We start from the raw sequence: 13629 nt of genomic DNA on the forward strand, positions 1-13629 counted from the left end.
AAAAAAAAAAAAAAAAAAAAAAAAAAAAAAAAAAAAAGGAGTTGACAGGGATCGAGCATGAATTATAAGCATACTGCTAAGAGGAGGTCAAGGACCCCTGAACCCTGCCAGAAAAACCAGGTGACAGTTGTCAATCTCCCTGGAGGGCAAGCCTTTTGTGAGCTGCCCTCAGCCCCTGCCTGGAGCATGGAGCATCCCCAAACCTGTTCTTGGGTGTTGCAGGCTGCCCCTTTTCTGCTAGATAGGAGGGGCTACGGGTTCCCAGCAAAGAGTGGGCAATCCCTTTACCCCAGTTGACAAATGCCCCCCCCCCGACTCTTTCTCCTCCTTTTATCCATCCCTGATAGTTCTGGCCTTCTTAACAGTGCTCCCCCACTTTGGTTTTTCAAATCAGGGTTTCTCCATGTAGCCCTGGCTGTCCTGCAACTCTGTAGACCAGACTCATAGAGTTCAAGCCAACCGAGTTCTGGGGTAAAAGGCATGCGCCAACAAAGCCAGGTTCTAAATAGCTTTTGATGTTCTGATTTGCTCTTAGGTTGACGCAGACTGAGGCCCTCCCCAGGCATCTAGTTTAGGGGGAGCCTGTATTATTTTTAATGACACCCCTATGCCCCATCTCTCCCTAACCCATGCTGCCCACTTTGAACAGCAGTGGTGACTCTGAACTTGTCTGTTTTGTTCTGTGTGGCAATGGAACATCATGGAAATGACCCTCCCTGCCTCACCTCTGCCCTCCCCAATGCCTTGATCCTGGCCACTCATGGAAGCAGGACCAATAAGGGACCTTCAATTAAAACAAAACAAAAGAAAAAGGACACAACAAAAAAGGCCAATTGACAGCCACAAAATGATGTCAAATCCACAGCAAATGTGTTCATGGCTCTGAACCTTGCCTTCACTGATTGGAATTACCTGGGGAGCTTTTATGAGTCCTGTAACCAAGTCACATGTCTGTCTGGAGGCAGGTCCAATTGTCAGGATTGCTTCATCGTCCCAAATGTGGCCCGCTGTGTATCGAAGGCTGAGAACCCTTAGGTTTTCTGCGCATGCTCTATGACCTCTGGTTTATGGGGTCTATTGTAGTGAGAGCAGCGGCTGCGTTCCTGCCGCCTGGCTCCTGGCCGCCTGGCTAGCTTATGCCCTGAAATAACAACACATAAATTTTATTAATTTAAACACTGCTTGGCCCATTAGTTCTAGTCTCTTACTGGCTAACTCTCATATCTTGCTTTAACCCATATCTAATAATCTGTATAGCACCACGAGGTGGTGGCTTACCAGGAAGATTCTAGTGTATGTCCATCTTGGGCTGGAGCTTCATCGCATCTGGCTCCATGGCATCTGATCTCACTTCCCTTCTTCCCAGCATTCTGTTCTGTCTACTCCACCTACCTAACGGCCGGCCTATCAAATGGGCCAAGACAGTTTCTTTATTAACCAATGAAATCAACAGACATATGATCTTCCCACATCAGTCTATTCTGGCAGCTGGAGCTTTTTTGAGTGTCAACTGGCAGGTATAATGGCTTAGTCAGAGGCTAAGTGGCCTGGGTGGGTCCCCTCAAGGAAAACAGGAGTGCTCTGGTATTTCTCTCGGGCCCCCATGCTTCACCAGGAAGTGTAGTTGTTATGGCGATGGCGGAAGACTTCTGCTGTCAAACTTTCAGTGGCTGCAGATGCCCTTTCAGATTTGCATTATCTGCAGCGTTTCCTCCTGGGGCGATTCCTTGTTTAGCTACCTGGCTGCTCTGTGTGCTCTATGAGGAGAATCCAAACTGGGCCAGGAAATACTAAGATTAGCATGAAAGAAGTCAGTTTGCAAGGAAGACCGAGACTTCAAACTCTAAAAGGGAGGAGCAGGCTCACACTGTAATGGGCCGCACACTGTGTGTGGTCTAATGCTTTGGGGTTTTCCTCAACCACTAGCTCATCATCTACCACAACCACTAGCCGTCATCTTACCATTCTTGAAGTGATTTTTCTTTCTCCAAAAGCTGCCTCTAGCTGGGCATAGGGGCAAGTGCCGTTGATCTCAGCAGTCCCAATCTACAATGCCATCCTTGGCTATATAGCAAGGGTGAGGCCACTTTGGGGTGTCTCAAATGACAAGAGTGACAGCAGGGCATGATGATTGGCCTCGAACTCACAGAGCTCCACCCACCTATGTAAGTCTGCCGAACTGCCGAACGTCCACTGGATTAGTTGAGCAGAATCTACTATTAGGTAGATCTTGTCTTAGAACTAGGAGTTTTATTATTCCATTGCCACCTGTCATTAGCTTCAGTTGACTAAGGATTCCAGAAGATCTATGCCAGGTCAATGTTCTATTAATGTGAAGAGATGACGTGCGCATGGAAACTTTTATAAAGGAAGGCATTTAATTGGGGCTGGCTTACAGTTTCACAGGGATTAGACATGGTGACATGGTGCTGGAGAAGGAGCTGAGAGTTCTACATTCAGATTCGCAGGCAGCAGGAAGAGAGAACCACTGGGCCTGGCTTGGGCTTTTAAATCTCAAAGCCCACCCCCAGTGACACACTTCTCCCAACAAGGCCACACCTCCTAATCCTTTCAGATAGTGGCACTCTCTAGGAGTTTAAATATATGAGCCTAAGGATGCCACTCTTAAACTACTACACTAGGGTGATTTCCTGTAAAAAGATTTACTTTTTTGTTCTATTAATCAATCAATTAATGTGGGCTGAGGTTATAGTTTAGTGGTAGAGCCCTTGCCTAGTATATACAGAGCTCTAGGTTTGATCACCCAAATCCCCAACACACACACACACACACACACACACACACACACACACGCACACACACACGCACACGCACATACGCACACACACAGAGATGGAGACTGTAAGTCATCGGAATCAATGTATGACCGCAATTGAGAACAAAATATTTTATTTCTTTCAATAAAACTATAGTTTACAATAGTATTTACTAAATAAATTATATAATTTCTCTTTTACAAGCAATAAACTAAATCACAAATATTTCAAAGACAATGTATATACATGACATAAGGCCTTTTATAAATAGCTTTGCTTTTCTCATTTCACTAGTAAACAGTGAAAAAAAATCTTTATAGAAGCTAGCTTTCTATAAAGTAAAGACAGACCTATTATACTGATCTTTAAAGGAAACAGACTGAACCTTTCAATGACATGGGCTATGATTAGAATTTTCTCAAACAAAGAGAGAGGATTTATATCTTAATTATCATTTTGCATGGGTGGATTTTTTAAAAAAAAACACGGAAGCAGATTCCACATGTTGCTTATGTGTCATCATTATGTGCATGCAGAATGGAACAAAGCGAGAGCCGCTAGGAAAATAGCACTTCCCCGTCCAGAGAGGTGATTGGCAATGGTATAGAAAAGCAGCTTAAGTATAGTTCATGCAGTTCTTCACAGTCAGCAAGCAGCAGCAGCCACGGAACAGTGTGGGGTTCTCATATCCACCTGCGATCAGCCACGGACCAAGGCTCCCTCGGCATCTCATGAGCTCCAAGGTCCAGATGAGTCTTACTGTGGGTGCTGGGGCTCAGTTCAGTTCCTCAGGAGAATTCTGTAGTGGGGAAGATTCTCCCCCACAGCTGTGATCAGGTCCCATCCATGTGCTTAGGTGGTTACGACTTTCACTTACTGGAGGAAGAATAGAAGGAAAGAAGCAGATGTGAGATTCTTTTAACATCAGTTTGTAACCCCTGCCTCTAAGTGGTACCTTACATTGTTATTTCTCCGGGTAACTTGCACTTGGAAAAGCATGCATTCGGTTTGGGATTTTCTTAGGATATCGTATGCTTCTTTGGGAGCCTGTGACATGTTAATTATCCAAAGTTCATGAAGATCAAGCCCCAGTTACATCACAGCACTGATGCTGGGGCCTTAGAATGAAGTAATATTAAGACCCACTTGGCCTTCTCAGGGCACAGGGAGGATATGTGAGACCTAAAGCCAGACAGTACAACAACTTGAATGCAGTCCTGTACTCATGAATGCTATGCACATTTCCAATCAATATCCTCATGGCCAGCAGTACAACAAGCCATCGGATGTCTAGCCTGAAATGCTGTTTAAAAGCAGAGCCAGGCAAGAATTCAAGGTCACCCTCAGCTATCTAGTGAATTTGAGGCCAGCCTGAGCTACATGAAAGGCTGACCGAAAGCAAAGCAAGACAATGGACAAAGTGAGCAAAGGAAGCAGAGGCAGCCGTGCCGTCCGTGAAGGGTGTAACGGCACATGTGGGGATTCCATTTCAATAGTTATTTAGGTCATATAGCATATGTACGTCTGCCAGCCTTTACGTCCTGTTTCTTCTATAGAATAGGAATAACAGCCGATGACCATACCACCCTGAAGACACCTAAGACTGTCTGACCTTGGAAGCTAAGCAGAGTCAAGCCCAGTTAGTACTTGGATGAGAGGAGAGGAAAAACTAACCCCTGGAGCCTCCTCCCTCCTTCCTTTTTTCCCTAAGACAGGGTTTCTCTGTAGCTTTTTTTTTTTTTTTTTTTTTTTGGTTTTTCGAGACAGGGTTTCTCTGTCTCTGTAGCTTTGGAGCCTGTCCTGGCACTCTTGTAGACCAGGCTGGCCTAAAACTCACAGAGATCCACCTGCCTCTGCCTCCTGAGTGTTGGGATTAAAGGCGTGAGCCACCACCGCCCGGCTCCCTCCTTCCTTTTTAGTGATGGAGGTTTTACTGTGCTATCAGGTTGGCAGTGAAATCCAGGCTCAAGTGAGCCTCCTGCCTCAGTCTCCTCTCTCTCTCTCTCTCTCTCTCTCTCTCTCTCTCTCTCTCTCTCTCTCTCTCTCTCTCTCACACACACACACACACACACACACACACACTATCCTGTCTGTCACTGTTGCACACTACTGTGGGAACTATTTTACTACTTCCCCATATCTTTGCTTTTAGACTTGGAAGTGACATTTTCTTCCCTATGGGCTCTTGCATTACTCCATTTTGCAAGCTCATATGCTGATTATAGAAGCAACACATGTTATATGTGTACACATAAAGAAACAAAATTAGGACTGGGGATGTAACTTTGCGATCAAAGTATATGCTTAACATTTGTGAGGCCTTGAGTTTGAGCCTCAGAATCAAAACAAAGCATACAGTGGAGAGGGTAGAGCTGAGGTCATAGCCATGGTACTATCCAATACCTTCAAAGGAAACAAACAAAACAAAACAAAATAAAACAAAAACCCAACTTGGAATAAAGAGTTTGAAATGTAACTTTTGGGGAGGGAAAAGTATGTCAAGGGAAATACCATCTGGCAATAAATAATCAACATTCATCACATAGTCTGTCCCTATTGAAGTTTTATACATTTACTTCTTTTCTTTTTCTGGGACTGGGACTCGAACCCAAGGACTCAAGCATGTTAAGCAAGAGCTCTAACACTGAGCTGTTTGTAGCCCTCAATGTTTGGCTTTATAGTCCATTCCTCCTCCTTCCTTTTCTTCTTTCTTTCTTTCTTTCTTTCTTTCTTTCTTTCTTTCTTTCTTTCTTTCTGTTTCTTGAGACAGAGTTTCTCTGTATAACAGCTCTAGCTGTTCTGGAATTCGCTTTGTAGACCAGGCTGGCCTTGAACTCACTATCTCTGCCTCTTCAGTGCTAACCATCTCCCAGTCATTTTTTCCTCTTATGAGTCTAAACTAGACTGGGTCTTGATGAGTGAATGAAAGCTGCTGAGAAACATTGGATTGCAAAAGGGACTGCTGAATTAAACGAGCCTAGACACTTTAGGGATGCCTTAACTTTAAAATGGAATTCAGAAAATGTATTGTGTTGGGGGAGAGGTTATGCTTTTGTTTCCACAAGAAATGAAAGGCTATAGACTCCTTCAAGGTTAATAGAGATCAGGTTTGATGTGGGGGGCAAGGAGACATTCTGAAAATCTTGACTACAGACATAAAGAAATAAATCAAGAGAACCTACAAGACAGGTGACATATATACTGATCCCTATTTATGGGAACATCTCGGAGACTGACAACAATGGTACAATTAGTTTTCCCAGGACTTGAACAACGTCTCAATTTAGCAGAGGGCCTACTAAAGATGCTGCCGCCCCCAGACAACAGGAAGCAGTTGAGAGAACACAATGCCCACATTCCCAAGAGGTGGGGTGGGTGGTTTTTTGGTCATTTGGTGGGTTACAGATTTTTGTCATCATTTAGATAGGATATAGGAATGTAGGATAAAAAGAGTCTCTGTGACTCAGGGTGGACTCTGGATATCCAGTTTTGGCGAGGGTTCAATGATCATGGTGTATTAGAAACCAGAGGCCGCTGGGCAGTGGTGGTACATGCCTTTAACCCAGCACTTGGGAAGCAGAGATAGGTGGATCTTTGTGAGTTAGAGGCCAGCAGTCTACAGAGCAAGTTCCAGGACAGGCTCCAAAGCTACAGAGAAATCCTGTCTAGAAAAAGCAAGCAAGCAAGCAAGCAAGCAAAGCAAAAGATGACTGAAGTGTGTTAGAGAGGCAGGAACGATGGAGAAGTGAAGAGGTTTTGCTGTTGTTGTTGGTTTTTTATTTTGTTTTATTTTAAAAGTTTTTCTTTTGGGGGGATGTTGCAAGGGTGAAGGATAGATATGGGGGCACTGAGAGATAAGCAGAATTGGGATGCATGATGTAAAATTCTCAAAGAATCTATAAAGGAATTATGTTAAAATTTACACTTGGTACATTTTTTAAAAATATTTATTTATTTATTATGTATACAATATTCTGTGTCTATGCCTGCAGGCCAGAAGAGGGCACCAGACCCCATTACAGATGGTTGCGAGCCACCATGTGGTTGCTGGGAATTGAACTCAGGACCTTGGTAGAGCAGGCAATGCTCTTAATCTCTGAGCCATCTCTCCAGCCCCCATTTTATTTTACTTGTATACTTTTGTCACTAGATGTTATTTCATGAGGCATGATCACCTGGGCTGAAGTATAGTTGGGTTTCTCTTTGTGTTGGGTTTTAACAGTAGCAGGAGCCCAAAGGCTCACCATTTTTCTAGGCATAATAAATACATACATTAGTGCTGTAGAAATCAGGACACAACAGGGCAATGGAATAGAATCTCACATGTATAAAACTTCACAGCTGGAAGAACTATGGTATGTATGTATGTATGTATGTATGAGTGTATGTATGAATGTACAGATGTATGTATATTTTGAGACAGGCTCTCACTATGTAGACCAAGCTAATCTCCAGCTCACAGAGCTCTGCCTGTCTCTGCCTCCTCTGTGCTCTAGCTGGTGGTTCTGTTGGGGCAGTGCAACCCTGAGGTCTAGCAGGAGGAAGCTGTAAATGAGACAAACTGTACCAGCAAAGACTCAATAGAACTGTTAGAGACGTGGAGAGGTAGGAAGGATGCAAGTCCAGAGACTAATTACAGCTCATCTCAGAGTATCTTTAGTCTACATAGCCATTCCTTATATAATTCCCTCTTAAACTAACATCCTGGTACTACCAGATAACCTGCTGGCATGTAGTGGCAGACCAAGAGCTTCCACCAAACCCCAAAGCTAAGATTGTCATCAAACAGCATCAGATGCAGATAGAGAGATTTCTCTGTTTGGCTGTGACTCACCTCTCTGATGTTACTTCAATGCATTTTAAAAGTGTCTTGATTCATAACATTTTTCTGTTACTATAGAAACCTCAGGGAATTGCGTCCACATTCAAACATGGAATTTGGGGTCTCTTGCTCTCCCATATTTGACTCTAGAATAAACTATCTTTTATTCTCTTTGAGGTAACAGTTGTCTTTGAGTTGATAACATCATGGGGCCTTGAAAAGGATATGGGGACCCTGAGCCATGAGGTGAGGGACCCTGACACATACATTCTTATGATGGACTGTTACACAGGGACCCAATGCAACCAAGTCAAGCAACTATGGGCTGAAAACAATGCCCCAAATAAGCTCCCCTTTCTTTAACTATTAGGATTCATGCCCAGAAGGGCAGTTGTTCTTCTCCAAGGACCAGGGCCTGCAGACCTCATCTGAGAAGCACCGGTGCAGAAGGTGGGGATATTGCCGCTGTTCTGCAAGGATGTGCACATTTTGGATGAAGACATCCATTTGGGTCTAATCTGGTAGAATGTCACTGATGGAATTCCCGAGGGTTAGTCAAAACTTGTGGCTTGTCAGGCTTCCTGCCAACCTCCAGTGCTCCATCAAAGAGCCCTGTTCCTGCAGCAGGTAGACGGCAGAGAAGCTGCCATCATGTCCCACATCTCAGAAGACAGACTGAGATCAAGGTCTCTCATTTCAAAACTGTTAGTTCAGCAGCAATATTTTAACACCGATTGCTGCTTCATTAATTCGTTTCCAAAGGGCGGAGAGATGCTGTGGGGCATCAATGGTTTAAGCATCCTGATAATCCTACAGGGGACTTCTGGTGCCAGAGTGAGTCCTACTGTCATTTCAGCAGCCTGTAAACCAGGGTCGTTTAGAGACAGTAAGAAGAGCCTTTAGCACTGGGTGTTTGTTGATACTTTGTTACAGTTGATGTCTGCGCTGCAGAAGCAGCATTTTCCATGCTGAATTAAAGCGCCAAGGGGTGGCTTTCAAAGAGACTCAAGGGGAACTGGCCTTGATGGATGAGAAGGGCACGCTTGGATGGGGTGGGGGGGGATGAGCCTCTCCTCTCTGGGGTGCATAGTTCTAATGGTCGCCTCCAGGCCAACTTGAAAGGTGGCAGATGCTGGGTCTCTGGTGCGAGCTTCCTTTGATGCCCGAAGACTCTGCTGCCTGCTGAACTAGCATGCACTGTGCTGGAAGGATACATTCAAGTGCAGCAGTTATACATTGAGTTCCTACTCACTCAACCTTCAGTCAGTCATTCCCTATCCTCCACGGGCAGAGCTGCCTTTTAACCAGTAGGTGGCAGCAGAGGGTTTGCTGTCATTCATAGGGGTTTGCTTTCTGAATCAGAGTGCATTTGATTCTAATTAGGTCTGAGAAAGGGGGTCCTTAGGAGTGACACAGCTCTTCTTTATACTGGCACAGGAGAATGACAGGTCACTCAGAGCTGAAGGACCCTGGAATTGAGCTTCCTGGATGCAGGGAGCTTCCAACAATACCAATGCTGTGGTCCACCCCCAGGGAATTGATCGAAACACACATTGCACATCCTAAGATGAGTCTTTTTACACAGTCATTTATCCAACACCTTTTTGTGAGGATCCAAAATAACTTGGAAACATCCACCCAACCTCCCAGCTATTAGCCAAGGAAAAAAAGAGGCTAGATAGAAGGTCTGTGTATCAGGCTGAATGGAAGGCCCTGAAAATTCCTGTCTACTCATGACCTTAGAAAGTCACCTTACCCAGGGTCTTCTCATATGTAAGTGGTTAAGGACACACTGGATTGAAGTAGACCTAAATTCAATGACTAAGAAGAAGAGAGCCACACAGGGTTATAAGGAAGGCTGGGTGACCCTGGAGCTGAGGAGGAGGGCACTGTGCAGGTTTAAGACTTCCAGGAAACATGCTGGGTGGTGATGGTACACTCCTTTAATCCCAGCACTTGAGAGGCAGAGGCAGGCAGATCTGTGAGTTCGAGACCAGCATGGTCTACAGAGCGAGTTCCAGGATAGCAAAGGCTACACAGAGAAACTCTGTCTTGAAAAATCGTAAAACAAAACAAAACAAAACAGAAAAACCCTGCCAGGAAACATGTGAAGCTATCAGAGGCTGCAAGCACAGGCAGGCATTTCTCTATGGCACCTTCACCGGGAGCAAGGCACTGTGGGAAGTTTTCATTCAGACCCCTGACCTCTAGGAGATGACACATTTGTGTTGCTTAAGCCACCCACGTTGTGGCAACTCCTTACAAAAGGAGACTAACATAGGCAGATACAATGAGAGGAAGCCAGGCCCTCAGGAACCCCCCCCGCCCCAGACTCCTCCCTGTGTATAACCATGTGCGATCAGTTTGTTTATATTTTAAAAATATATTTCATTAACTTACATGTATACATATTTGCCTGCATGCCTATCTGTGCATGACGTGCATGCCTGGTGCCACAAGAGGGCACCAAATCCCCTAGAACTGGAGCAACAGTCATGAGCTGCCTTGTGGGTGATGGGAATTGAACCCTGGCCATTTAGAAGAGCAGCCAGCCAGTGCTCTTAACCACTGAACCATCTCTCCAGCTCCTGTATTTTATTATAGAGATGGACCTTACGCACCCTCCTCTTACACTCCAGAGACCCGGGAGGAAATCTGTATGAAGTTGAGTTCACCAGGCCCAAGGGTGTGACATGGAGTGCTCACAAGGTCTAGCTTGGCATGATTCTGCCATTTTCAGGTTCTGAGCCTGGAAGATATCAAGTTCATACCAGAAGCGGTGGCTTCCTCTCAGATATAGCTTCTTTTTTTTTTTTATTTAAAAATTTTGTTTTCATTTTATATACCAACCCCATTTCCCCTTCTCCCCCTCCCCCTTCCCCATTTCACCCCCCATCCACTCCTCAGAGCAGATAAGGCCTCCCTTGCGGAGTCAACAAAGTCCTCTCAGACATTTCATTCTCAATGGCTGGAGAACCTTAGGAGTCAAGTAAACACTGGCTTCCTAAGACCAGGCAGGGGACAGGGACAGACTGAAAAAGAGAAGCAGCAGCCAGAAGGACGGGGACAAAGAGAGAGGCAAAGAAAAGGAAAACAGCTGGGCCACCCATGGATGGTCTCGTGTGAATACAAGAACAGAGCTAGTTTCAAAGGTGGGAGCCAAACTGGGCTGTAAGGCCACTGCGGCCAGGACGTTTCAAAGAGACCCCTTTGCCACAGCCCTGCAAAGAGGCATTGAAACTTAGCCTAGTGGAGCTGGAAAACCCGTGCATCCCTGTAACTGCAGCTCCGATTCTAATTTAGCGCAGCAGTTAAATGCTATCTGCTAAAAACAAAAAAACAAAAACAAAAAAATTCCTGTGATTGGCCACCTAATCTAGACAGACTGGTTGCTTCTTACCTGAATCATACATCATCCCATCTCAAGAACAGCCGTCACCTGTGAGTGTGCAGGCACACATGCAAGGACATCCTTTATTTTGTTTTTATTTGATTTTAATTTTTCAGTCAAGGTGTCATTACACAGCTTTGGCTAACCTGGAACTTGCTATGTAGACCAGGCTAGTCTCGAACTCAGAGAGCTCTTGCCTACCTCTGCCTTCTGAGCACTGGAATCAAAGGTGTGCGCCACCACGTCTGCATGCACCCCCTACCCCAGCTCTTCCATTGAGTCTTAAAAACATCATTTAGTCAAATCTCTTAAGGAGTCAAGCACTTGGGGCTAAGGGCCCTATTTTATTCTTCCCGAAATCTCAATTCCCACAGTGCAAGCATGGGACAAACGGGAAGGGGCTTTCGTGCAGTGCTTCCAACCTGAGGAGCTGTGTGCCTGGTCTCCATTGAAGCGCTCACGAAACACCACTGGCTATGTGAACAGTACCTGGGTTGCTGGGACTCCAGCTCCATCCAGAGTGGCAGTGGAAATGCCACCGGTTCCCATCAACACCCCCTGGGGCCGCCCACACTGGCGTAAGCAAGGAATGATTAAAGAGACCCAGCCACGGCTGTGCGGCTATTGCAGGGGTCATTTCTTTCCAAGCCTAAGGATTCAAACTCAGACAGGCAGCTTCTTTTGCCAAAACCTCCTGTGAATTTTCCAAGACCCCTGTGACCTCATTTGGGTGAGTGTTTGTCTTGCCTCATCCATGATGGCGTGGCAGCTGTTAATTCAATCATTCACACTCCTTTGTCACCTGTCTTCCCATGATCAAAGAGGACCATTAACCGCCCCCAACACACCGAATGATCAGGCTGTCCCCGGGCTGCCGCCTGTCAGTACACTAATCTCCAATATGGGTGTGGCTAAAAAAAATTGCTGAACTGTTTCTTACGCGCAGCTATTTTTGCACTTCAGCCATTTTGCAGAAGCACTTCCACAGATACGGGCTATGCTATTGAGAGGACGCTAATGCGAAAAGTGTAAAGGCGACAGGGCATAACTCAGGGCGTGGGCGACACACGTAGAGCCGGTGCTCGTGGGTGACACGGTCCTTTAGACTCCTGTGTTATTAAAAACGCAGTCCCTTCATCTCTCATTGACAACCCATTCCCAGGGAGCCAGGAAAGGGCGCTCTCTCCCACTCCGTTTTCCAGTGGGAATGGCTTTTTGCTGTTCCTCTTTCCAGCAACATTCAATTGCGGTCTGCATCAGGCAAAAGCTGCCTTAGGATCTGAAGTCATGGCACTGGTGTCTTACAATACCAGGGACCATCCCGTTAGGAAGATGGCAGAAGTGCCCTTTTTTTTTTTTTTTTTTAAATCAATGCAGCCTACTCAGCCCTGTTGTATTCTTTTCAATACCCTAATCTGCATCTCATCAGCTCGGCATTCAATAGGGAACATCTTTGGTCACTGGGATAAAGCCATCTTAAAAAGCCACCTCCCTTGATTTGAATATTTACAAATGAGTCGCTGGGGTGTACACAGCGAGGGGGTGAAGGGCCTCTGGGAAGCAGTGTGGGAGGAAGCTTGGGTGGGACCTGAAACAAATGCCTGAACATGGATGGTGAAACTGTTAGCTCTCTTCAGAGGTCAACCATCTTTTTAAATTTCAGTTCAGATTACTGAGAAAAGTCACAAGGCTGCCTTTGCCCACAGGCTCAAGTTTGGGTGGATCCCTAAAAAGAAATTCCACGTTATCTGACATGCACAAATCAATGTGGTTCAAACCTGCATTTTTCACAGGGATATAGATCCTTAGTGGACCAGTTAGACATAAAATGGATTAAGATGTCACGACTAATAAAGAAACATTGCACCTTCCTGGGGAAAACCCCACACGGGACATCAGCTTTCACTGGGCCGCAACACCAAACAGAATGTCATCACAGACGCTGCCTCAAGGGTCATTCAATTAGAGATGGCTGGGATAAAAATGGCTGTGATCCAAAGCTTCCGAATTAGGTCAAAAAGAAAGGAGAGAGAAATTGCCCAGGCCAGACTGGGTTTTCTTTCTCATCACTCTTCCATAACGTAGAGGCGAATGAAAACAGCGAAGGGCAGGAAACGATCTGAGTCTTTTCACATTTAGGACAGTGTTCAAAATAACAGTAGTAATCATAAAAATATTTCCAGCAAGAAAACATGTTCCAGAACTACAAGCTCATGGGGCGGAATGTTCTAGATGTATTGGCCTAGAGTTTAAGTGAAGCTTAGCGGTAGAGGAGGTGATGAAACCACCGAGTTTGAAGAACGTAGCTTGTCTGGAAAGCCATCCTTGTGCAACTGGTGTGATCCAGAATGAATCAGCCCGTTAGAGATGCACAGGGTCTCAGAGAGCAGTCAATATTCCATCTAATAGAGGAGGAGAAAACTGAAGCCCAAGAAGGGCGATCGCCAGCGATCCCTGAGGAGCGGAGACAGGCACTGACTCCAGGGAACTAGCTCTCTTTAATTTACCGCTCATCTGGTTTGGCCACAGGTGAAGAGGCTATATCTTCACAGCCTAGAAAAGCCATGTGGGGCCCCTAGGTCAAAGGCTTCTCCCACCAGCAGCGCTCCCATGCTGTGTGCTTTCCCATCTCATCCTTT

The 13629-nt window shown here is 45.5% G+C and overlaps 1 protein-coding gene across 4 annotated transcripts in view; it reads right to left on the bottom strand.

Moving 5' to 3' along the window:
• Positions 1–2973: 2973 nt before the first annotated feature.
• Pip5k1b (phosphatidylinositol-4-phosphate 5-kinase type 1 beta) overlaps positions 2974–13629 on the bottom strand; it is a 257063-nt gene continuing 246407 nt past the window's right edge. For all 4 annotated transcript variants that reach the window (XM_050158598.1, XM_050158605.1, XM_050158582.1 and 1 more), the window contains one exon: positions 2974–3653. In XM_050158598.1, coding sequence (XP_050014555.1) covers positions 3651–3653 — 3 coding nt within the window. In that variant the 3' untranslated portion in view covers positions 2974–3650. The remainder of the gene's footprint in view (positions 3654–13629) is intronic.

Source organism: Alexandromys fortis, unplaced genomic scaffold (genome assembly GCF_014885135.2).
Source record: "Alexandromys fortis isolate MF-2015 unplaced genomic scaffold, M_Fortis_MF-2015_v1.1 scaffold_10, whole genome shotgun sequence".
Classification (NCBI taxonomy): Eukaryota; Metazoa; Chordata; class Mammalia; order Rodentia; family Cricetidae; genus Alexandromys; species Alexandromys fortis.